The sequence below is a fragment of the Lacerta agilis genome, chromosome 3 (genome assembly GCF_009819535.1).
Source record: "Lacerta agilis isolate rLacAgi1 chromosome 3, rLacAgi1.pri, whole genome shotgun sequence".
NCBI lineage: Eukaryota > Metazoa > Chordata > Lepidosauria > Squamata > Lacertidae > Lacerta > Lacerta agilis.
In genome coordinates, this window is record NC_046314.1 from 62,718,056 (window position 1) to 62,741,022 (window position 22,967).

The window sequence follows — 22,967 nt, forward strand, 5'->3', positions numbered from 1 at the left end:
GTGCCAAGTGAATGACAGCTTGCCCCTCCTACTATATATACTTTGGCGGTCTTTTTTCTTTTTAGAAGCACAACATCGATGTACATTTTTCTGTTGTTTCTTTGCTGTCATCATTTTCAAGGAAATGCTCTTTTTTTGGGGGGGGGGGTTCTTGGAGACAACAGAGGATCTTGTCAGTTAGTGCCATCCACAGCTAGCTTCTGCTGCAAACTTGCAATGGGTTGTATCAACAGTGTCACTCAGCTGATGGTAAGGCTTCTATCTGAAGAATGAGGAGGGAAGCTCATCTATCTCCTCTCTAAATCCCCTTCCCCATTCTGTCAGATGAGTGACATGGCTGGATACAACTCTGAATTTGGATCATAGATTTTTTTATTTGTCTTAAGCCTCTTCTCCCGAAGAACAGTCTGCATGTGCAATAACAAGAAATTTTTTGTTTTTTTTCTTTGTACTGGTTTCAACTAAATCTAGCATATATAATGCTAAATCTTTTTGTGTCAGTAGCAATAAGTGAGACAAATGCTATTTTTATTATTTTCATTTTAAGAATAAGCTTGTACATCTGGTAAATAAGCACATTTCTTTTCATATAATGCCAAAACTCATGAGAAAGGGAAATTTAAACTTGGAAGAGCCAAACATGTATTAAGTATGAAAGTTAATTAATATCTTTATTCCATGCTAACTTGATTTGGCCAGAAGATGGCATTGTCCCTCTTATTTTCTCATACAATTATAAACATGAAACTTGAAAGAACATACATTCTATCTCTCAACTGCTCACATTTTATATTCTGTTCAGTGAAGAGAGAGTTAGTAGGCTAAACCATCTTGAGCCTTTAAGATTCAAATGTACTCTGAAAAATGCTTTGATTGGAACAGAACCATGTTTTATAAACCACTGCTTAAATAAGTGTGCCTAAAACCGATAGTTTTTGTTGTGTGTTATATATGAAGTTTGTCTTCTAAAATAAATGTATAATTTGTAATGGTCATAGTAATCTTTGGAGAAGGTTTGCCGTATATAACCATTCACTTTTAACTTATACAAAAAATATTTAGATTTATATAGGAGGAATTCAGCACTGTGCTAAGGTGAGTGTTCTGTCAGTGCAAACAGTTTGAATTCCCGGACAGGCCTATCCCCCCTCTCCTCCTCCTATGCACCATCCAGAGGGTTCTTCCAAGTCAGTTTTAGGGGTAGAGGGAGGAGAGCCCCACTGAATGTGTCCTGTTGGTACTTGTTAGGTGAATCCCACCATATGAATTTTTATCATGGGAATGGACTTTCTGGTGGACTTTTGCATTTCAAGGATTATTTTGAAGACGTTCAGATAGAAAATACAGTACTGTAATTTTATGTTCCCTAAAATGAGTGTTCTGTGAATATTAAATCAAGGACAGAAACAGGAAGGTTTGTCCCAACACATCTCAACCTGAAGCATGAAAAAGGTGTCTTGGGCTAAGATCCAGTTCACAGATTAGTTGACAGGCATTTGTAGGATGATCACATCTTCCCTGTGATAGCTGCACACAGTCTAGGACCGTGCTGGCATACAGCTCGCATGGGCCCAAGAGCAAGCCTATAGGCTGTATTTTTTCAATCTGCGGACTGAAGCAGACAACCACTAACAGTGCAATGATTGCTTGAAAATCTGCCATGCGTCAGCTGGTAATCCATGGAAAGCAGCAATCATCTGTCTCCACTCTCACAATTATTTATTATTTATTTTATTATAGCCTGCCTTTCCTCAAAAAAGCTCAAGGCACCTAGCAGCAAAAATAAAACCACAAGTTAACAATTCAAAACGTCACTTTTGATTTAATACAAAAGCATGAAAACATTAAAATAGCAGAAAACAGTAAGACACCAAAAATAGCACAGCAAGTAAAAGTAAAAATTACTCAAAAAGCCTCCCCACCCCGACAGTTAAAACCAATTACAAGCTAAACACCTTTCTAAAAGGGAATTCCACAGCTTAGCAACTGCCACAAAGAATGCCCTCTCACAAACACACACACAAATGTTCAGGGGCAGCAGAATGACCAAGAGTTGGATAATCATGAGTGAACCAACTATTCAAATGCAAGTGGAAACGCTGCAATGTAGTGCCAACTTGGACAGCCATTCCAGAAGGGATACCATGGCTGATGGTCTGGAAGGAAACTGAGAGACGGAGGAGAATCTGGGATCCCAACAACTAGATGTTTTGGAATCCATTTTACTGAAAGTTGAGGATCAGAGTCTTAAGAGACCAGCGTGTTCTTCGGAGCACTGGGAAAGACTAGGGGAGCCTGGGCTGCCTCTACCCCCTGGGGAATGCAGGGTGCATGGATTTCAGTGTTCCTGGCTTGGGCTTTAGGAAGCTGAGGGGGATCTGCCAAGGAGACAAGCAAGCTGCTTTGATCTTAGGCGGGATAAGCCTGCTGAAAGCTAGCCCTGCTTCCCCCAGCAAGTCGTGAGCAGGTTGTACCAAGAAGTGCAGGATGCACAAGCTCAAGGTGTTTTAATGCATCACTGGTCCCCTCCCATCTGGGCTGTGAGAGTGAGTGGAAGGGTGGTGGCAGCAACTACCAGACAGTAAGACCTGACTGACAGCACTGTAGGGCTGTTGGGCAAGAAAACGGGTGTGAGAGGCTCTCCTGAGCACACACACCCTTCTCCACATTGGTTGCTCAAAACTGTAGATGTAAACAGAGCCCATTCCTTGTCTGGAAATATAAACAGTTGTGTAGATAGAGGAAGCTTATGTGAAATCAGAAAATCAATGCAGTGTAAAGGGAAAAATGCAAAGGGCCCCTGAAGGGTTAAGGCCAGTCAAAGGCGACTGGGGTTGTGGTACTCATCTCCTTTCAGGCCGAGGAAGCCGGCATTTGTCCATTTGTTGCATTGACACCTGCAGTTGTTCTAGCCTAATTTTGAAGTGCTGGTTTCATATCTGAAGTTGGTTTTGTTCTATAAGCTCTAGTTGTTGTTGTTTTTTGCAAATCATGGTTTTCATTTTTCACCATAATCTTTGTTTTTCACAATGCAATAATTCAATATTTTATTAAACACACAGCCAAAGTAGTACAATATGAGTATAAATGTAAGTGACTTATATAGCATTGAAAATGATATGTTTTATCTATGTACAGTTGGAGGTATGCAAAAAAAATGTATTTCCTTGGGATACACAGTATCTACAAGCTGTAGGTATGATGTATCTGGGGGGTGGTCTTGGGCTACACCCCTTCTGTGATGTATGTATGATGTATGGAGGGGTGGTCTTGAGCGCTAGGGCAGGGAATTTCAAAATGTCTATATGAGGACATGCACACCTTTGTTCTGGGTCCTCCTCCTCTCTCCTGCATGTGAAGGGAGCACCCTGTTGCAACAGCTTTAATAAAGATCAGGCTTACTAGCTGCTTTGTTTCTCAATATTCTCTGGTTGGCCTCTGTATTTTCTCCTACCAATGGAGAACCTACAAAGGACTCTATAAGGGTCTTGTTTACCCCATAAAGGAATAAGGGCAGATTTTGTTTATAAGTGTAATCAAGCCTGATGCCTTTTGTTATATATGTGGCTGCTACGCACTTTCTCATCAAAGACGCAATGTAACAGCATTTGTGAGGCGTGCCTATTGTTATAAACAAAATTTGCCCTTATTCCCTTATGGGGTACACAAGAGCCCTTATACAGAACAAAGGTGTGCCTGTCCTTTTATAGACATTTTGAAGGGGTATCCCAAGACCACCACCCCCAGATAATCATACCTACATCATAGAAAAGGCGGTCTACAACAGAAATTTGAATTTTGTTGTTTTTCCTGTCTGCCAGGTTATCTGATAATGCCTTATGTGATTGCCTTTCCTGGTAGTCTGGCCATTGCTTTGAGATGGTAATTATTTAATTCCTGAGACAATGGGAAGGTTTCTTTCACCTCCTCCCTCAATGCAGGGAAACATTTCATCAGTTTGGGAGTCAAAATGGTTTCAGGACTGTCTTCCTGTACTGTTTCAGACATGTGGTTTATATATTTATGTACCGGTATGTGTTTGCTTGGTACATTTATGAACATTTATTATATATCTAAGACCTTAAAATTCATATTACAACACATTTTTGTTTACTTGAAGAAGCCATGGTCCAATCTGACAAATACAAATATTTAGGTTACAAAACTATAAAAATAAAGAAAAATTACATTTGCAAAACAATAATTACCATGTGATTAGGGTAGATCAATGTGTCAGTGTCCACTTATCCCCAGTGTAAATATGACGTATCGGCAAAAGTCGGAAATCGTAAGATAACTATAGCATGTACACGAAAATCGATTTCAGATTTGAAATCAGCATTGAAAGAACATATAAGAACACTTGAAAAATCTCATGTAACAGAAAGTGGAAAAAAAATGTTCCCCAGTGAAATGATGAGTTGTGTTTGGTTGAAATTCTATAAAGTGCTAGCAGATGGAGCACAAAACAAACAGTATACGTTCCAAGATGAGAGTGTGGATTGGTTTTTTCTTCATAAAAGCTTTTAATTATTTAAATCAAACATACTTTTCCCTGCCGTAGATATCATAAAATGATTGGGCCACACCACAATCTGAACGTTTGGGAGACAGAATTAATCCATTATCTTTCCTAGTTGCACAGACTCTTTCTGCAGTAAATTTGTAGGTGGGTAGGGGAAATACAGCTTTACAATACCCCCAGCTGATCTCTGTTACTTGCAGCTGAGTTCAGTAGCTGTATGGCTATCCTGAATCTGAGGATAAACCAGCTTTGAATAAACCCAAAAACTAAAGATGTAAAAGTCCATGCCGTAAAACCCTCATTCCCCAAATACTAATATTGTAGAGATGCAAATTGCATGTGTGATAGGGGAATGAACTTACACTCACACAATGTTGCATCCAATGTGTTATGCATTATTAGAGATGTGCATTCCACAAGGAATAGGATTTTAGCCTTAATTTCAGATGTTAGATAGGCTTACTTTATTTCTCCTTGACTTTGCATTATGTTGTTGACATTTTCTAGTCTTCTGAGGGCACCAAGCTGTGGAGCTGTTCTTTCAGTGATCACATCTGGTTTCTTGGCATAGCAGCTACTTTGTTACAGCGTTAGTTTAGGGAGCCTCTCTTGGGGTCAGCTTGCTGATGGGCTGCTTTGTTTCTATTCCACCACATTCATTCCCTGGACTTGCTTTCAAACTCATTTTTCAGCTGCTTGCAGAGAAAAAGGGTTTTCTCCCCTTAGAACAGAAAAAGCAAGGAATGATCTGATGCATGAATTTGATTAGTATCTGCAGCCATATATGTGCTACTGCATCTCCATTATTGCCAGAAACAAGTTCACACACTTCCTTGCTGTACTCAAGCCTGAACTACTCCATAGTGAATTGGTAAATTTTCCTCAATCCAACTATTAGGTGTTTGAAACCATGCATAAAAATATAAGAAGTTCAAGCTTTTATTTTCCCTGTGTTATGACAGTATTTTGCATTATGTAAAATATGTCTTGTGTTTGACTTCACTTTTTAAATTTTATGGTATGCACAGCTTGCTTTCCACAAAAAATGCTAAGAAATCTAAATAATAAAGTTACATAGATGAAATGTTATGCTCAAATATAGTAAAAGAAATGAATGTGAGTCCCTAGCTAACATCTTACATCCAGTCTCTCTCTCTCTCTCTCCATTCATGTGCCAGAATATTATTCTTAAGAAGCTCAACTGTGCAGATGATGACAACAACTTTTTCCTAATAAGCACAAAGGCCTCTGAGCACAGGGGTTTTTGTTTGTTTTGTTTGTTTTAATCTGAACATACTCCCAAGTTGATTGTGGTCTGTGCACATCTCTCTTGAGCTTGTAAACAGCTGTAGGGAGCCTGCCTAAGATGGAATCTTCAGAAACAGTAGAGAACCTTGAGAACCTCTAGCTTGTTTTTCTGCCAGAATTACAGAGCTCTAATCTCCCTACAGACCAGCCAGCTAGAATGAGGTCACAGGAGAAAGAAGCTTCCTGGGATTAACACCTAAACCACAGATGACCATCAAAAGGGATCCCAAGCCTAAGCCATTTCCCTCCCAGTTTTTTGTCGCCATCATCAACCTTGCTCTTTTCCATTCTACATATATGTTAGAGAAGTTCTGGAAGGAGATGGAGTTTCGTTTCAGCTTTTGGAGGAAGCGGTAAAAACCACACACACACCTCCCCAACATTCTCTTGATGTGTCGCTTAGGAGTGCAACAGGGGAGAGGTCTTACGTTGCACTGAGTAATGTTCCCAAGGTATCCACAGCTTGCAGAGCACTTGTGTCCTAGGTTTTTGTCAGGTGCCAGGATAGAGACCTGCCTGCTTGTTCCTTTGACCTCCCTATGCCACCCTGAAAGGATGCTTGTAAGTGATATAATGGACTCATTCCTCTCTGAGGATGGACTCATGGCCAAACTGTATCCAGATTTAATGGTAATCAACTCTGTTTTTCACCTGTATTCTGTAACAGTGACGAATTCTCCATTCCTGTTTCTGTTTTTTAACGTTTGAGAGAAAACAAACGGATGATTATTCATTCTTTTTTTGGTGTGAAGCTAAGACTTGAATCAGGACTTCATTCAACAGCTAGGCCAAAGCTTCTGATTGATTTCTGATGTGTATCAAAACATAACTCAAAAGCAAATTGAATATTTTTATCAACCCTGGAGGGGAAAAGATCAGGTGTCTATTTACATATACTGTATTGTAAAGAAACAAGGGCACACAATCCATGTACGGTAATATGCTTCATAGCTGACGTGCAGCTCATGTATTTTGTACTCAGGTATCATAGCCAAGTACACACAAAAAAAACCCTGAGTGCAACCCTACAAGGGCTTTGCCAGGAAATGGTAGGTCTGTTAATTGCTTCTGTTTCGAGAAGTAATGTCCCACTCAATTATCAAAGCCTAATAGCGCATGGCCTGTGGCAAAGAATTTGGTATTGATTGGTGCCAAATGTGGCTTTTCACTTTGCAAAAGTCTGAGAAGCAGGAATAGATTGTTGTTTTGAATTTCAAGTACTTTGCTGTCATTCATCAAAATAAGGGCAATCTCTTAGCAAACAAAAAGGCATTATCCAGTTATTGACACCATCTCCAGATACAATGAACACATCAGCAGGATTTTAAAATATAAAAATAGATTTCAGAAGTCTGTTTTCAAAAGCCTGTGTCTGCAGAATGACTGAAAACAATGTTAATTTTTCCATAAAATACTGAACCCCATTTATCAGGCGTACTTACCAGAGGAAAAATAAATTGTTAAGACCACTGGCCTCTTATTTTCTAGCAGCAGCTGTTTTGCTAGTGGTAGCAGCAGCAGCTCCTCATATAACATGTTTTATGATGAATGCAAGCAAAAGCCAACTTTGAAATTCCAGCACTGCCTTGTACGCATAAAACATAAAACCAATTTAAAATAACATAGCTGTTCAATGTGAGTCGTTCTCCCTCCGCCACCCCAGTTCTCTAAATACATTCCATATGAGTACCAGGGCCTTGTCTGTTGATTTCTCCTTGACTTGCCCTCAAGATGTTTTTGATTCACCAGCTGAAACTGGTACAAAGTATGAAATTATAACTGCATATAAAATGTAGGTGCAAGGTGAGCAAAAGTACATGTGTGTGCATGCATTATTTTAAAGCCATGTGATGCCTGTTGTAAAGACCTTTGTAGGTAATCTTGGTCTGTTCTCTTGCAAGAAATATGATAAATTGCAAGCCTGTACACAAGATACATAAAGTATCAGTGTTTCATCCCAGCATGGCCCAATTATAGGGAGAGCAGCTATTTAAACAGATAAAAGTAGTAGCTGCCAGCCTGCTTGGTAAGTGCCAAAACATTTAGCCTATGGCAGGAGTGGGAAAACTTTTTGGCTCTGTGGGCCATAATATCATTATCAGGATCTGCCTCATGAGGCCACCCACCTATCAAAATCTCTTGTGCTTCCAGTTTCCTTGTGCTCCTTTTTTAAGCCCCCCAATCTCAGAGGCTTCAAAAGGGAATATGGAGAGACTTGCAAACGGTTCTCCAAGTCTTCCCCCTTTTAAGTCCCTGATCTTGGAGGCTTAAAAAAGGAGCAGGAAGAGAGTCACAAAGCCTTTACCAATCTCTCTTCTAATTTAAGCCTCCAAAGATGAGGGGGGAAACTTGCAAAAGGCTTTAAACAGGCCTCATGCTTCTGTTTGAGGAGTTTTAAAACCTCTCTGAAGAAGATTGCATGAGACACCTATTTTGAAAGGAATTTTAGGGATTTAATTGTCACTCAGCTGATGAATGTGATGCAAATCGTGTTGCCTTGGCTGTGCAGTCTTGTTCCTGTGAACAAGATCATGTAGCCAATGCTGAATTAAACCCTGTCCTCCCATCCTGTTGACATCAGTTGATGGGTCTGGGCATAGTTGGGGGGGGGGGGGGGCTGTGAGCCAAACTGGATGCCTTGGCAGGCCAGGATTAGCCTATGGGCCAGAGGTTCTCCACCCCTGGTTTATGGTTTCATGTTTTTTCAGACATTAAGTATTATTTGTTGTATTGATGAAACAACAAACTATGGTAAAGTGTCAATGGACACTAAAGCTTCTAAATTCTTTCCTCAGCCATATGCAACCAAGGCTCACTTAGGCTTGTTTACAGTTTATCAAGATGTCCAATCATGGCCTTGGGGGACTTCTTTTAAACCAGGATTTGTTCAAAATTGTTGGTTGTGTTGATAAATTTTCTATGCTCTTGTCTTAATAATAAATTATTAATTAATTAATTCGTCCCTGGGTCAGCATTGGGCATTGCTTTCAGTACTAAAGCCTCATGTGCTCTTGAGGGGATGCAGAATTCATTTCCTTTAGCTGTGCATAATTACAGAGAGTTCACGCACAACAACAAGAAGGGAACAGACTTCCAGATCAGAGGGTGACTTCTGCAGCCCAACTCGACCCTGGTATCTTTTTTCCCTAGAAATTAAGCACTGATTATGCCAGCAAACCTATCAATGGCTCTGCAGTGTGTCACATACTGCCCTGATGACCTTGAGTGCATTAGTGAGCATAAGTGTTTGTCAAACATGTTTTCATGGCAGTCATGCGACTGTTAAACCAGGTTGACAAAAAGAAGTTGAAATCAGAAAAAAAGCTGTATGAATCAGCTGCTAGAGATGTTGGAAAAGGAGTGAAATCTTATTTCAGTAACACAATAAAATTCTGGTTTGGGCTGAATACACTCAGAATCAAGATTATAGACTTCAATAAATGATGAATATTCTATTGTACAAATTAAGATTTATAGAAGGATTATCCATGTTGAGTTTGCATCAGTTTTGCATCAGTTTCTACTGACTGAAATTTTAATACACTCTTTAGCAAAGTCTTTGTGCTTTTAATAAAAGAAATTCCAGCACAAATTTTGCCTGTTTTAGAAATTGACTGATCTCTCAATGTTGTGAGTTTTATTGTTTTCTCTTTTAACTTGTAGCACAACTTGTAAGTCTTCTACTCATTTTAATAATTGTTTAATAATTGTTTTATTATCCTGCCAGGAACAAAAGACTCAAGAAACCCTGGGTGATAACCAACACTTCCCTTCCACTGAACCTGTCAGTGAAATGGAAAGGGTGACAATTTTTGGTAACCCCATCGCCCCCTACACCCTCACTTCCAAATCTACTCTGGAGGGGCCCCCAACTCTCCACATAGCAGCTTTTTAGGAGGTGCAGAAAGCGGAGGGGGGTAGTATTGCCTTCCATCAGCAGAGGTGAAGCATTTGTTTGTTCTTTTCAAAGGAGCTTATAGAATGAAATTTCTGACAAGTTCTAATTTAGTATAAAATAAGTATATTTCAGAGAAGAGATGTGTTGATCTCGCTGTATGCTATTGCATATTCCACTTGTTAAAGAAAAATATTTTTAATACATTAATCTGAAACGAGAAAAAACCAATTCTGTCTCCTGTGCAGAGAAGAACGTGCATATGCTGTATATTACGTGCCTTTCAGTAATTCACAGACAGATGCCACACAGTACTTTGGTATATTTTGCTAGCATTTGATAATGGCAGATTAATGTTTTGGTTTGTAATTGGTGAAGGAAGAACCAATGGATACCTAGAAATGAATTCCTAAGAATAACCTCTGTATATGAATTTCAGCACAAGGGGTTGGCTTTGAAGCAGAGTTCAAATATGCTCTTTAGAATGCTCCTTTATGCAAGCAGACTCAAAAAAAGTTCTGGAATACTTGAATTCCATTGGGGGTTAAACCTCATTTAGCAGCAAAACAGGGCAAGCATGAAAAGACATTTGGGAACATATTAATCACTGCAATGTGTCTCCATGTATTCTAATATTTAAAGTAAACATACAGTAGAGTCTTTTACTATCATTTTGGGAAAAGAAGTTTACCTGTAAAAGTTTGACACCTGAAATTCCCATCCCACCCCCAACCCCCATTCTCTTGCCTATTTCCTCTGTTCATTAAGTAGCTTGTGCTAATATATCATAGACACCAGGGGGAGGGGAAGTTTCTTTTCTGAAAAAAATACAATTAAAGGGTGGAGCAACATCCACATGTAACACAGTTCTTCCCTTCAACTATTGGATTTCTATATTAGGAATTCTAAGGTGGTTTGTGCAGCAGATAAAGGACAAAGTGAGGAAATTATTGTGAAGAAAATTATGTATGAACATAACTTATTCCAAAATGTGAGATGGAAATTAGTGCATAGGAGATGTAGGATTTTAAGCTTCAGGCATCGTTTTCGGGGGGGGGGGTTGGTTTTAGCAATTTTGAGAGTCAACAGTAGTTGCCAGAGTTCCTTATCAAATAAATGAACTATTTGTATAACAAAAGGAGGAATAGATACCAAGTACAGAATAGACATTGAAAACATTAATTACATCCCCAGCTGTAGGCGCTTGAGGTTGCATCATATTCCTGTTGAAGACCAGAGGGGATTCTTTGTGATTATTCTTTCAAAGATGCCCCAAGACGTGCTTAAAAGTCAAATCAAATCAAATTTTATTAAACGGTCACAGACCAAATCGGCTTAAAAGTATTGTAGGGTTTTTTTAAAGTGTTGTATTTCAGGGGACTGCTGCTATCTTAGATTTACTCCCAGGTAATTGAGATTAGGATTACAGTTTAAGGCTCTAAATAACGTGGGGCCCAAACCAAATACTTAAAGGAACACCTCTATATTGAGATCTGCAGGAGAGGTCCTTCTGTTGTCTAATCTGCTGGGTAAAGCCTACAGTGACACAAGGTAGGGCCTTCTCTGTGGTGACACCTCATTTATAGAACTTCCCTCCAAGATACAACTGGCACTTTTGCTAACTGGTTTTTGAAGTTCTCTTCACCCAGCCCTTTGAAGGGGATTAATCTAGATGAGATCAACTGTGAGCTGCAGAGTTAGTTCTGGTTGTTATTTGCATCTTATTGTTTTAAGGTATTTATGTTTTGGATTGTAGCCTGTAGCACTGTTTAGGCCTCCAGGCCCATGTGCCAGGCAGGAGAGCAGGACTGCATATGTTCATCCATGTGTGCCCCTGCATCCCATTCCAGTTCCTCTCCAAGGCTCCCTGGGGTTGAAGGAATGTCTGCAGTAAGGAAGCCTGCCAAATCAGGGTCCCAGCTTACAGGGACAGCATAGGCGTTTTTGGTAGGCTGTCCTATTGCAGGAGAGCCTTGGAAAGGGGATGACTCAGAGTGCATCAGTATGGACAGGATGTGTCTATATGACCCCTCTCTTCATCGTACATTAATAGTCATTGTGGTATTGAAAACTCAGTTATTCATGCTTGTGCTATCACTTTATGCGATCAGAGAAAAACTCAGGTTTATAAACATTAAACCAGTGTTTTTCAACCACTGTTCCGCGGCACACTAGTGTGCCGCGAGATGTTGCCTGGTGTGCCGTGGGAAAAATTACTTTATATGTAGTCAATATAGGCACAGAGGACCAGCGTTGCCACCGCCGCCACCGCCGCCGCTTCTCCCTCAGGAAAGCTCTTTATTTCGCTCCCCACCACAGTATCCCCCTTCCCACGCCTGAATCTACCAGGCGCGGCGGCGGCGGCGGCGAGCTGAGAGGAAGGAAGGCAAGAGCCGCGACGGCACCGGCAGCTTCTCCGCCTCCTCCTCCGCCTCCTCCTCCTCCTCAGCTGCGAGGGAAGGAAGAGGCGGCGGCTCCCTCCCCCCTCCCGAGGGGCCCCGCGGCCCTCCGCCTCCGCGCCCCCGTCCGGGGCGAACCGAGGGAGATGCCCGTGAAGAAGAAGCGCAAATCCTCGGGGCAGGCGGGGGACGAGACGGGCCTCAAGAAGTGCAAAATCAGCAGCTACTGCAGGTCTCAAGCTTCTAGTAAAGTGATAAGCGGTGAGGAGCATTTTTCAAGCAAGAAGTGCCTGGCTTGGTTTTATGAATATGCAGGTGAGGATGAAGTGGTAGGGCCAGAAGGAATGGAGAAATTCTGTGAGGACATTGGCGTTGAACCTGAAAATATTATTATGCTAGTTTTAGCCTGGAAACTGGAGGCTGAAAGCATGGGATTTTTTACAAAGGAAGAATGGTTAAAGGGGATGACCTCATTACAATGTGACTGCACAGAAAAGCTGCAGAGTAAATTTGATTTTTTGCGCTCGCAACTGAATGATATTTCAACATTTAAGAATATCTACAGATATGCCTTTGATTTTGCAAGGGATAAAGACCAGAGAAGTCTGGATATTGACACTGCAAAATCTATGTTAGCTCTTCTGCTTGGAAGAACGTGGCCTCTGTTTTCAATATTTTACCAATACTTGGAGCAGTCAAAATACAGAGTAATTAACAAAGATCAGTGGTACAATGTGTTAGAATTCAGCAGAACTGTCCATGCAGATCTTAGCAACTATGATGAAGATGGGGCATGGCCTGTTCTTCTTGATGAATTTGTGGAGTGGCAAAAGGTTCGCCAAGCATCATAGCAAGAGCAGCTTTGAAGAAGGTGCTGGATCTTGTGATGTTGCAAAAACTGAGTCAAAACCAAGGGTTGCGTTCACATCCTTATGAACTTTAGTCATTTTTTCCCCTTTTATTTTTAAAGGAAGCCTTGTTACATGTGAAATGGGCATTGAACCACACCTCATCTGAGACTGAAAATTGGAGGGTTTCGTCTTAAGTTTCTAGCATTTCAGAACAATAAAGATTCAGATTTGTAACAGTCTTAATATATATATATATATATATATATATATATATATATATAGGCACAGAGTTATTTTTTTAAATATTTTCTAATGGTGGTGTGCCTCGTGATTTTTTTCATGAAACAAGTGTGCCTTTGCCCAAAAAAGGTTGAAAAACACTGCATTAAACAACCTATTAAATAACCATTAAATCTGTACAAAGCTGTAATGGTTTAAAATATTTTCATAAGTCTGAGTCTCCGTTGTGATTCACCAAAAGCTTGCTGGTGTTTGCAAATCTGAGCTGAATTGCAAGCAAACTCCCTCTCCACATGTTAGTGTTTTGTTAGAAATCATACTCAGCAGATTTTTCATGGTTGTAACTTGAGACAGTTCAAACTTTGGTGGCTTCAGCTATTTTTTTCCATTGTGTGTTTTTTTTTCAATTCAGGTGACTTAAAGTTGCACTGATGATACAGTCTCTCTTTTGCAGCCAAGTAGTGAGTTAGCTGCAAGCTTGCTATATTTTCATAACTTGGGGAGTTGGGGAAGGATTTTATAACAAACTTAGGACCTATTAAAGCATTTCATTTTTAGGAAGCAGGGTGGAATGGCTCTATGGCTCTTCCTGCCCCTCTGCTACTAGCCCCTTATACAGTGATGAAACAACTGAGGAGTACATTCTCCAACTTTTCATACCATGTAGGCCACAAGAGTACTTTGACATGGAACCCATGGGCTGCACACTTGGGGGGGGGGGAGTGAGGCCAAAATTTTACACTCCCCCCAGCCCTCTGACAGGGTCCTAAAACCCTCTTACCTCCTTCCCAAACCTGAGAAAGCACTAGTTAGGCAGGAAGACTCTAGGGCCTTGTTAGAGCCTTCATGTCTCCTTCCCAGTGACTCCTTACCCAGCTTTGGGAAGGCAGCACAGGGGCTTGCAGGGCTTCAATGTTGTTGAGGGGGCATCTAATACACGGATAGATCTCCCCCCATTTTCTTAAATCGGAGTCCCCCTTATACATGGGGGCATCTTATAGATGGAAAAATACGGTACTCCCTCTGCCCACTCTGCACCAGATAAAATGTAAAGCAATTAGATCACCCATAATGGAGGAGTCATAGGTAAATGTTTGAACCTTAGGTAACAGTTTGGAATACTTGAGTACTAGTATCCTACAAAGTGAGATTTACATGTTTACCTTTTTCAGATGTTGCACAAACAGCAAAACTGAAGTTTACACTAGTACATTATGCTGATCTTTACTGGATAAATACTGAGGCAGACCACTTTCTCAGTCTTGTCATTAGTTTGTTTGGTTAAAATTGTTCTGAGAAGTTCTATTTTTAAAATATTAAAATGTGAACGTCTAGGGTTACAGTTTGAAAAAAATAAGACTTGAAAACAGATTTATAGTTTCAGAGTTGCTTTAAATTTCATTTGGCAAAAGCAAATACCTAGGCATTTTTCCTGTTCCAATAAGCTTACCAAGCTTAATAAATTCCAGAAGTTCAAATCTCCCCCCCCCAGCAAGAACAGCTGGAGTGTCCTAAAAGTATTTGTGACTGCTTTTCTAATGTAACTCACTCCCCTTTGATTTTTGGTCCTTTGAATTCTTCAGCTTTTTTGTAGTTAACTTGAATGGGTGCATTTTCTTCTTATGATTATGCCTCATTTCTCCATGTTGCAGATGTCTCATTATTTTATAAAGCATCAAATCATGGTATTAAGTAATAAATCAAAGCACAAAGAAACATTGTAGAAATCAGATGTCACTTCTGGCTCTTAGAATTGCTGAAACAAGCATTTAATTTTGTATTTTTTTAATGTGTCACCTCATTCACAATATTCAAGGCAGCTTCTAGAAACAAATTTAATAATAAAATATAAACATATAAATAATTTTGATAACTTGCCTGCGGAAGGTTATATTTCAACTTCATTGACATAATAAATGTGGTGCATGTCCTTGCCGTCTTTTAAATACCAGTAGATCTAATGTTTTAGTATCCACACCATACATCAGGGATGGCTAACCTCTCTTTTTGACCTGTGGCCAACTCTCTAGAGGGCACATATCAAAAGTGCGTATGGCTGAAGCGTAGAAGTATGGAGAACAGCAGTCTTCAAGGGTGCTTTCCAAAAGGAGACTTGTAGAAGCGGTCAGTAAATATATGTACAGCTGTACCTTGGTTTTTGAACTTAATCTGTTCCGGAAGTTCATTCAACTCCCAGAATGTTAAAAACCAAGGCACGGCTTCCAATTGGCTGCAGAAGCTTCCTGCACTCAAGAAGAAACAGATGGACATTCAGCTTCCAAAAAAGTTCAAAAACCAGAACACTAACACACACTTCCAGGTTTTCAGTGCTCGAGAGCTGATTTGTTCATCAACTAAGCTGTTCGAGAACCAAGGTTCCACTGTATTTTAGTGGGAGCTTTTTTGGCACTGAAGTATCCCAGTGCAGGACCTACAGGACAGAACCTACAGGAGAAGACAATAATATTTTTAAAGTATTTTTAAAAATTAAATAACAAATTGGGGGTGGGTATTAGGGACACAGATAAAAAAACCTATGGTGTGCCTGATGCAGGCCACAAGTTAGTTACCGCTGGCCATACATACATGGCTGCATATACACTACACTTTAAAGCACATTCTTTCCCCCAAAGAATTCTGAGCCCTGTACTGTAGTTTACTCTTCGCAGAGTTACAGTTCTTCACAAACTAACAGCATCAAGAATTCTCTGAAGGGTGGGAAATACACTTCAAATGTGCTTTAAAGGTGTAGTGTGTAGAGAGTATTTGTTTCAAGCTCCCTTTTGTTAAAAAGCGGAGAAGTGCAATCTCCACAGGACTAATGAATATTGCACAGGCAAAAGCACTCTGGTTTTCCCCTGCTGTAATCTTAATGGGGGCCTTTATTTAAATTTGATGCAAATGCATTTTTTTCGAGGCTACTGGGCTTGAAAATTTGCTCATAGGACAAATTAGTACGGCTAACATTTTTATTTAAAAAACCTGACCCTTCTCTATGCTTTTTAACAGCAGTTTGGCATGCAGAAATGAAGTAGCTGAAACTTCTCTTAATGTTAGGTGATGGGTTAATATTTAGCTTCCTGGGGACTTTGCAGATGTAATCCTGGGTCTCTCAAATTGTAGTTTGTAAATTGGGAGCCAGAGCACTCCTTCTCCAACCCATCTTGTGCAGATTTTCTCATTCCTTTGTTGGCTTTAATCATGGTTTAGTATTACACTGACATTGGTGCTAATAATGAGCAATCGGGCTTTAAGTAAGCATGATGAGCACCCAGCCTTTTCCCCAATTTTGAAGCTGCTGAGGTGGAAGAGTATTGCCCAAATGAGCTGCCCAGTGATCCCTGCCACCTATTTGGCTCCAAAGTAGGGAGAAAGCTTGTGGGTTGTTTGGCAGCTGCATAGCCACGGTGCCCAAAGGACTTTGCCCAAGGAGAGTCAAATAAGTGGGGAGTGCTGGTTGTCGTGTTCTCTAGGCAGCAGCACACAACACAGTACATGTTCCCTTGGGGAAAGCCAGGGAGGGAACATGGGCTGCCCCTGCCTATGTGACAAGCAGCGTGTCTTCAGGCAGCATATCCCCAACCACACGGGAAATGCCTCAGGTGGGGGAGGCTGGCAACTACAATTTTTGGCTTGACAAGAAGGGATAAGATCAATCCATTTTGCAAATACAGTCACTTTTCCTGTGCTTCCTAGCCTGTGTCCCTGTTCTTTCTGTTTCCTCCTTCATAGTTTCTCTGGAGAGATTCTGTGGCTGTTGGCATTGGGTTTTCTGGATCTTGTACTTTGGTTGCTCTTTGCATTTATGGCTTCTAAATGTGCCCATTCTCTACAAGACTTGTGGAGGGGCTTGCAGTGTATATCATTTAATGTGTTACTCAGCCAAAAAGGAAGCAGTTGGAGCGAGTCAACTGGTAGGCAAGTTACTTAATTTCTAGCTAATGTGTTGTAATTGGGACTGGAGGTAGGATGAACTTTAAGAACAAATAAGCTTATGGACTACTATAGTTCACTGTTGGCTATTGTTTATGATATAAACATGGTGATGTTTCAATGATATGAAAGTGATTGCAGAATATCATGCTTTAGACTCAGAATAGCTTCCTGGATTATTCATAGTCCAACCTCCTGCAGTGCAGGAATAGGCAGGCATCCCATACAGGGATCAAACCTGCAACCTTGGCATTATCAGCATCACGCTCTAACCAATAGAGCTATCCAGGCTTTTCAAAACACTTCATTGTGAGCTTAGGTTAACTGTTTATCTGAATTTTCAGCAAGTGGCAAAAAGTCTGAGATGTAATATAGTACAAGCAGGCACCCAGCCACTCACACAACAGGCCTTGTCTTTCCTTCCCTACCCCTGCAGCCCACTATGTGTCCCAAAATATGCTTTGGAGGATTGGGGTACAGCGGGCTGAGGGAGGAGAAAATGTTTTATTTAAAAAAAATAAAAAATAGAAGTCCCGTTGCAGAACCAGATTTCTGTTGCGTGAGCAGATGGACATCATTGGCTGTCACTTTAAATTAATTTTCTTCTGAGATAATCAGCTGCTTGGAAATCCACTCTTGTCGGAATAGTTGATCTCTACTTTTGTGCCTTGCGTGCATAAATGAGATACATTTAAGCTGTTGGTACCTAGTGCCTTGGAATAACTCAAATAAGTTGATGCCTTGTATCAGGAAGAAGCTCTGGTGCTTTCTAGTCTGACTTTTCCTTCTCGTGTTAATAATGTGTGACTAAAGCAGAGCCATATGTTCAACCCCTAACTTGTTGGCTATTCCCCGCCGCCGCCCCCAAGTTTGGCTTGATGCCTTCGTTCATGCTACTAATCTTTTGTCTCACCTAGTTTTGACTGGGTCAGCAACATTGCAGACAAACGACAGCCACCTCAAGAAGTTTAGTCTGAGAAACTTTATGACCAGTGGCCAAAGTCCTTTTATTTGGAAATAATAAAAGTTGTTTCTTACTGTATGGCAGCCAACTAAGGGTAGATTCTCTTCATCTGGTTTTCAGTAGTACATAGCAATGCTATTGTGGAGGCAAGGGTAGAGGATATAAACACCTGAGTTCCAATATACCTGTGTGTAGTTGGGAGGGCTAGCTGTGCAAACCTAGTTGGCAGGTTCAATTCCATCTAGTCCTGCTATGGGGTCAAGGCAGCACTAATTCATCTTCCTGAGTGCGATTAACTTGATGAGTAGAAATGTAAAAGGTGACTAGCACAGAATGTATGATGTTACACCCTGTTTAGGGAGCTGGAATCTTTGGAATTTTGGATTCAACTCTATATGAGCAGCGTTCGAAACTCCCATTGTTCTAGACACATTTTGTGACAGGGAATTTAATTAGCAAAAGCAGTTTCTGAGCTCGGGGCACTGTACTGCACCTAAGATTTCCAATTAAAACTTAGAGTGGAAGAAAAGGAGAACCTTTTTCTGTCTCCGCACTTCCAGCTACTCTCTGAAGACTGGAGAAGAGACCCTCTTAAGAATATTAGAGGGGTGGGCAGGGGAAGGACTGGACTATGAGAAAAATGAACATTATATTTTAGCTGCAGTTCATTCATTTTTAGCTTTGTGTTCTTGTTATAAAGAATGTGCCCATAACCTAGATTTAAGGTGCCATTTAGCTCCTAGCATTCATATCTCAAATTCTAACACTGTGTATGAGTTACCTAAGAGGTCCTAGACATTCACAACATGATCACTTCATCCAGCTTACACATAGCAATTTTTGCCAGAAACAACTGTGAGACATATAAAAGCCGAATAAGGGCCAACAACATTTTGCATTGTAAAAATTAAATACAGCTGCAGTATTGAGCTGCTAATTTGATTTAGCCGTTGGGGCATTAGGGATCAATTGTCTCTCTGAAACTCTCATCATACACATTTTATGTACTAATCTAAATCACACACACCCTACACAACCACCCCCATTTGTAACATGGGTGTAAAAAATACAGGCCCCTCTAGTCTCCCCTTCACCATAGAGCAAATACCAGGGACAGGAGATGGTTGAAACAGTACAGATCAAAGGGTATATCACCCCTGACCCTTAACAACTTCCTCAGTCAAATGAAGGTTTCTCCCCACAGTAACTCCTGTCTTCAACGCCCATTGACATCACCATCCAAGCTGCTGATCAGAAACAAAACATTGGCTGTATGATTCCCCCCAGCTTTCTTGCCCATACTCAGATTGTCACTTCTGAACATTTTTGTATCGCACTCAAGCCACACACTTCACATTGACGGAGGCTGCTTGCCTGGATATGAAGACTCGCAATGGTGGTAGCCCACACAGTACGTAGCCCAAGCATAGGGTGTAGATTTGCTCACCAATAGTGATGTGTTTTCAGCAGCCCTCTAATGATTGCAGTAAACATGATTCAGCCCTGAAATTAAAATGAACAAAGATGATGTGTGTGCTATGAAAGGAAATTTGTGATTTTACCATTCGTGTCAAGAAGCAACATTTCCTAAGGTTGTTTTTTAAAAAGAAACTTGCCTCCTACTGGCCAGAGATAGGAGTAGCCTGTATGTTAACACTACTGGCAGGAAAGATCTGTGTAAAGGTAATTCATAAAACCCAATTTTCCTTCCCATTAGGAAAGTCACCAGTCTAGAGAGAGCATTGGAGATGTACAAAGACTATGAAAACTCGTGATCTCTCTCTCTCTCTCTCTCTCTCTCTCTCTCTCTCTCTCTCTCACACACACACACACACACACACCATCACGATCCTCTTTTCCCTATTTCATCTTAGTCTAGGTGAGGAATGGAGCCAAGGATTCCCTTTCCAAAAGACATAGGAAGCCTGGGAAAAAGCTGCATTGATTTCAGTTGGGAATTTTGAAACTTTGGGATCTCCCCGCCCCCCACCTCTTTTCATTTTGTTTGCTTACTTTCCTTTTCTGAAGCACGCCTTAGTTTTTAGCAGTAGATACTCTTTCCCTGTGGGGTTGGGTTGAGGAAAGCCTTTATTCTAACTTACTGGCTGTTGGCCAGAACAGTCAGGCTCCGTGTCAAAAGCAGTGTACTTTAAAGAGACAGTGTTTCATTTCCCATTCTGATATTCTTTTTTCTGTCTGTCTCCTTTCCTTTTTTAAATGCCAGATGTCCCCAGCCTTTGACCACCCTCAGACTTAGTATATATAACAAGTGCTGTGAAATGTTCAAACTTGAGTGAAGGGGAAATGGGAGCTTTTTTTCCTAATGTGTAACTGTCAGTAATGTTACTGCTAATCACTGAACTTACAAGAGAAAAACAAAATAAAAGCATGTGATTAATTTGGTGTCCTGCCTTACATCGCCATGGTATTGTGATGCTGAACAAAAAAACTGGCAGAAGGAGCCTTGCCCTGGTGACCTGGAAATTGCAAGCCCTGTATAAAGGGATTTGGGGATTCTGTAGTTTCTGTGTTGAAAATTAACTCCTGCTGCCATGATTGTCTCAAGAGGTTTTTTATGTGTGAAAGAACTGAACAAATGCTGACTTGTCAGGGGTTTTTCCCTGCTAATTTATTAATATTATAAACCAGTATTTTATAGAAATATGCTATCTAAATTTTTTGTTTGATACAGTGGAAATTTTGCTATCTAAAACTTACTTCAAGCTGTAATCTTTCTGTTACAGTGCTAATATCAGGTTTTGTTTGAGTTCACTTGGGTTTATCTTCAGGGCCAATATATTTGCCAGCAGCAAAACAAATCCATGTTACTTTAAATGATAGCTAAACTAAACACTTTTAAAAATGTGAACATGCAGCTTCCTGGTGCAGGCACCTGAAATCACAGCCACGTTGCTCCTGCGCACCTTCTCTTCCTGTTGTGCTGCTGAGATGTAAGCCATAGTCCGGCTTAGTGCTACATCCAAACCCAGGCTTGTAGGTTTCTTTTTGGCAACCCACTGAGGTTTGTTTTTGGTGGCAGGAGTGAAGGAAGGAGCAAAACACCCATGATTTCAGCAGCATGTACCAGGATGCTGCACATTTGCCTTCACATTTAAACAATAGTTTAGCCCAACTATGATTTACAATAGCATGCAAACCAGGCCACTGTATTTGCAGATTAGGTACGTAGGAAGCTGCTTTGTAGTAGCATTGGTCTTTGTAGCTCAATATTGTCAGCAGTTGTTGGCTGTGGCTCAAGGTGTCAGGCAGGTGCCATACTGCTTATGTTTAATGGTTCGCTGCTTTAAGCTAATTCCACCTGATAAATTGTCTTTATTTTACTGCTTGATATATTTGTTTCCTGTTTTTATTACATAACTGGAATGTTACTTTCCAGTAGCACCTTAGAGACCAACTAAGTTTGTTCTTGGTATGAGCTTTCGTGTGCATGCACACTTCTTCAGATACACAGTGCGCATGCACACGAAAGCTCATACCAAGAACAAACTTAGTTGGTCTCTAAGGTGCTACTGGAAATAATTTTTTGTTTTGTTTTGTTTTGACTATGGCAGACCAACACGGCTACCCACCTGTAACTGGAATGTTACTGCATAGATCAGACTTTCTCAATCTTGAGTCCCCAGTTAGATATTGTTGGGACTACAACTCACATCATCCCTGACCACTGGTCCTACAAGCTAGAGATAATGGGAGTTGTAGTCCATCAATCAGGAGGTCCGTTCTGCACAATGTAGTGTTCTAGCACCTACCCTTTAGAATTCCTTCTTGAGTGTTAGACAGGTATCATTTCTCTTGTATTTTCGGCACCTGCATGAAGATCTTCCTCTTTTATCAAGCCTTTTAAGTGGGGATCTTTACCAGTCTGCGTATGTATTTTTAAGATGTTTTTATTGTTTAATCACTTGTTTGCTATCCTGGATGTCTTTGGGAGGAAGGCTGGGATATAAATTTAATAAATATTTGATTCAAATAATCATGTCAGTTTATTCAGCATGGTTAGATCCAGAGTTTTCCAAAACACTCCCTTAATTTTGGGATTTGTTTCATCTTCAGTTATTTCACATAGACAATTCTAGCTCACACAGTCATGTGAAAAAGGAACATTTTAAAATCTAAATGAATTTAAGTGGATTTAAATCTAAATGAATCAGTATATTACCTTCTTGGGAAATCCAAGGCAATGCAATGCCTTAAAATGTTAGCCAAACTATCAGGCATTGTTTGAAGCAAAGACCGTATTTTAAATATCTATTTTATTCCTTATTACACCACAGATTGGAATGGGTTACAGTGAGTTCAGTTTCACATTCAATTTGTGGTCAGGGTTGTCAGAGAAGAAGATAAGCTCTAACTAGTGATGTAATTAACTACTTAACAGTTGAATGCATAATTAACTTTAGAATTCCCACATCCATTTGATTTCTGATAAAACAGGCCAGATATTCAGTTCTTCAGAACCAAAGTAAAACATCAGATTAGGTTAGCCACAACCATGCAGAAGTCTTGGCTTGGAGCTTTGAAGCAGCCTGAAGGAACACAGGTCACCTATCCAGATCGAAATTGTCATTCAGCATTTTGTAGCAGAATACCAATTTTGATGTACTAGAAAGGTCAAGGCAATTTCTTTGTGCTGAATAGATATATCCAGTATTCATTCTGAACAAGTTAGATGTTGATGCATTGTCAATTAAACTCTTCATCCATAAAGTTCTTTTGGTGGCATGTGTTCGTCTCAAGAGACAATGGGGTGTGCTTCCGGAGGTGAAGCCAAACCATTGTGTTAGCAGCACCAAAGTGACCTCACTAGGGCATAAGCCAGGGCAGTGTGTAT

The 22,967-nt window shown here is 40.4% G+C and overlaps 2 protein-coding genes across 2 annotated transcripts in view; both read left to right on the forward strand.

Moving 5' to 3' along the window:
- The window catches only part of UST (uronyl 2-sulfotransferase), a 118,496-nt gene that overhangs the window by 91,755 nt on the left and 3,774 nt on the right, over positions 1-22,967 (forward strand). The window lies entirely within an intron of this gene.
- LOC117043842 (DCN1-like protein 5) lies at positions 12,274-13,132 on the forward strand. The gene has a single exon (XM_033143964.1). The coding sequence runs from the start codon at positions 12,274-12,276 to the stop codon at positions 12,976-12,978; it is 705 nt and encodes a 234-aa protein (XP_032999855.1). The 3' UTR covers positions 12,979-13,132.

Bases quoted from the DNA above. Each gene is read 5' to 3' on its own strand.
- LOC117043842 (XM_033143964.1), top strand. From the start codon at position 12,274: ATGCCCGTGAAGAAGAAGCGCAAATCCTCGGGGCAGGCGGGGGACGAG.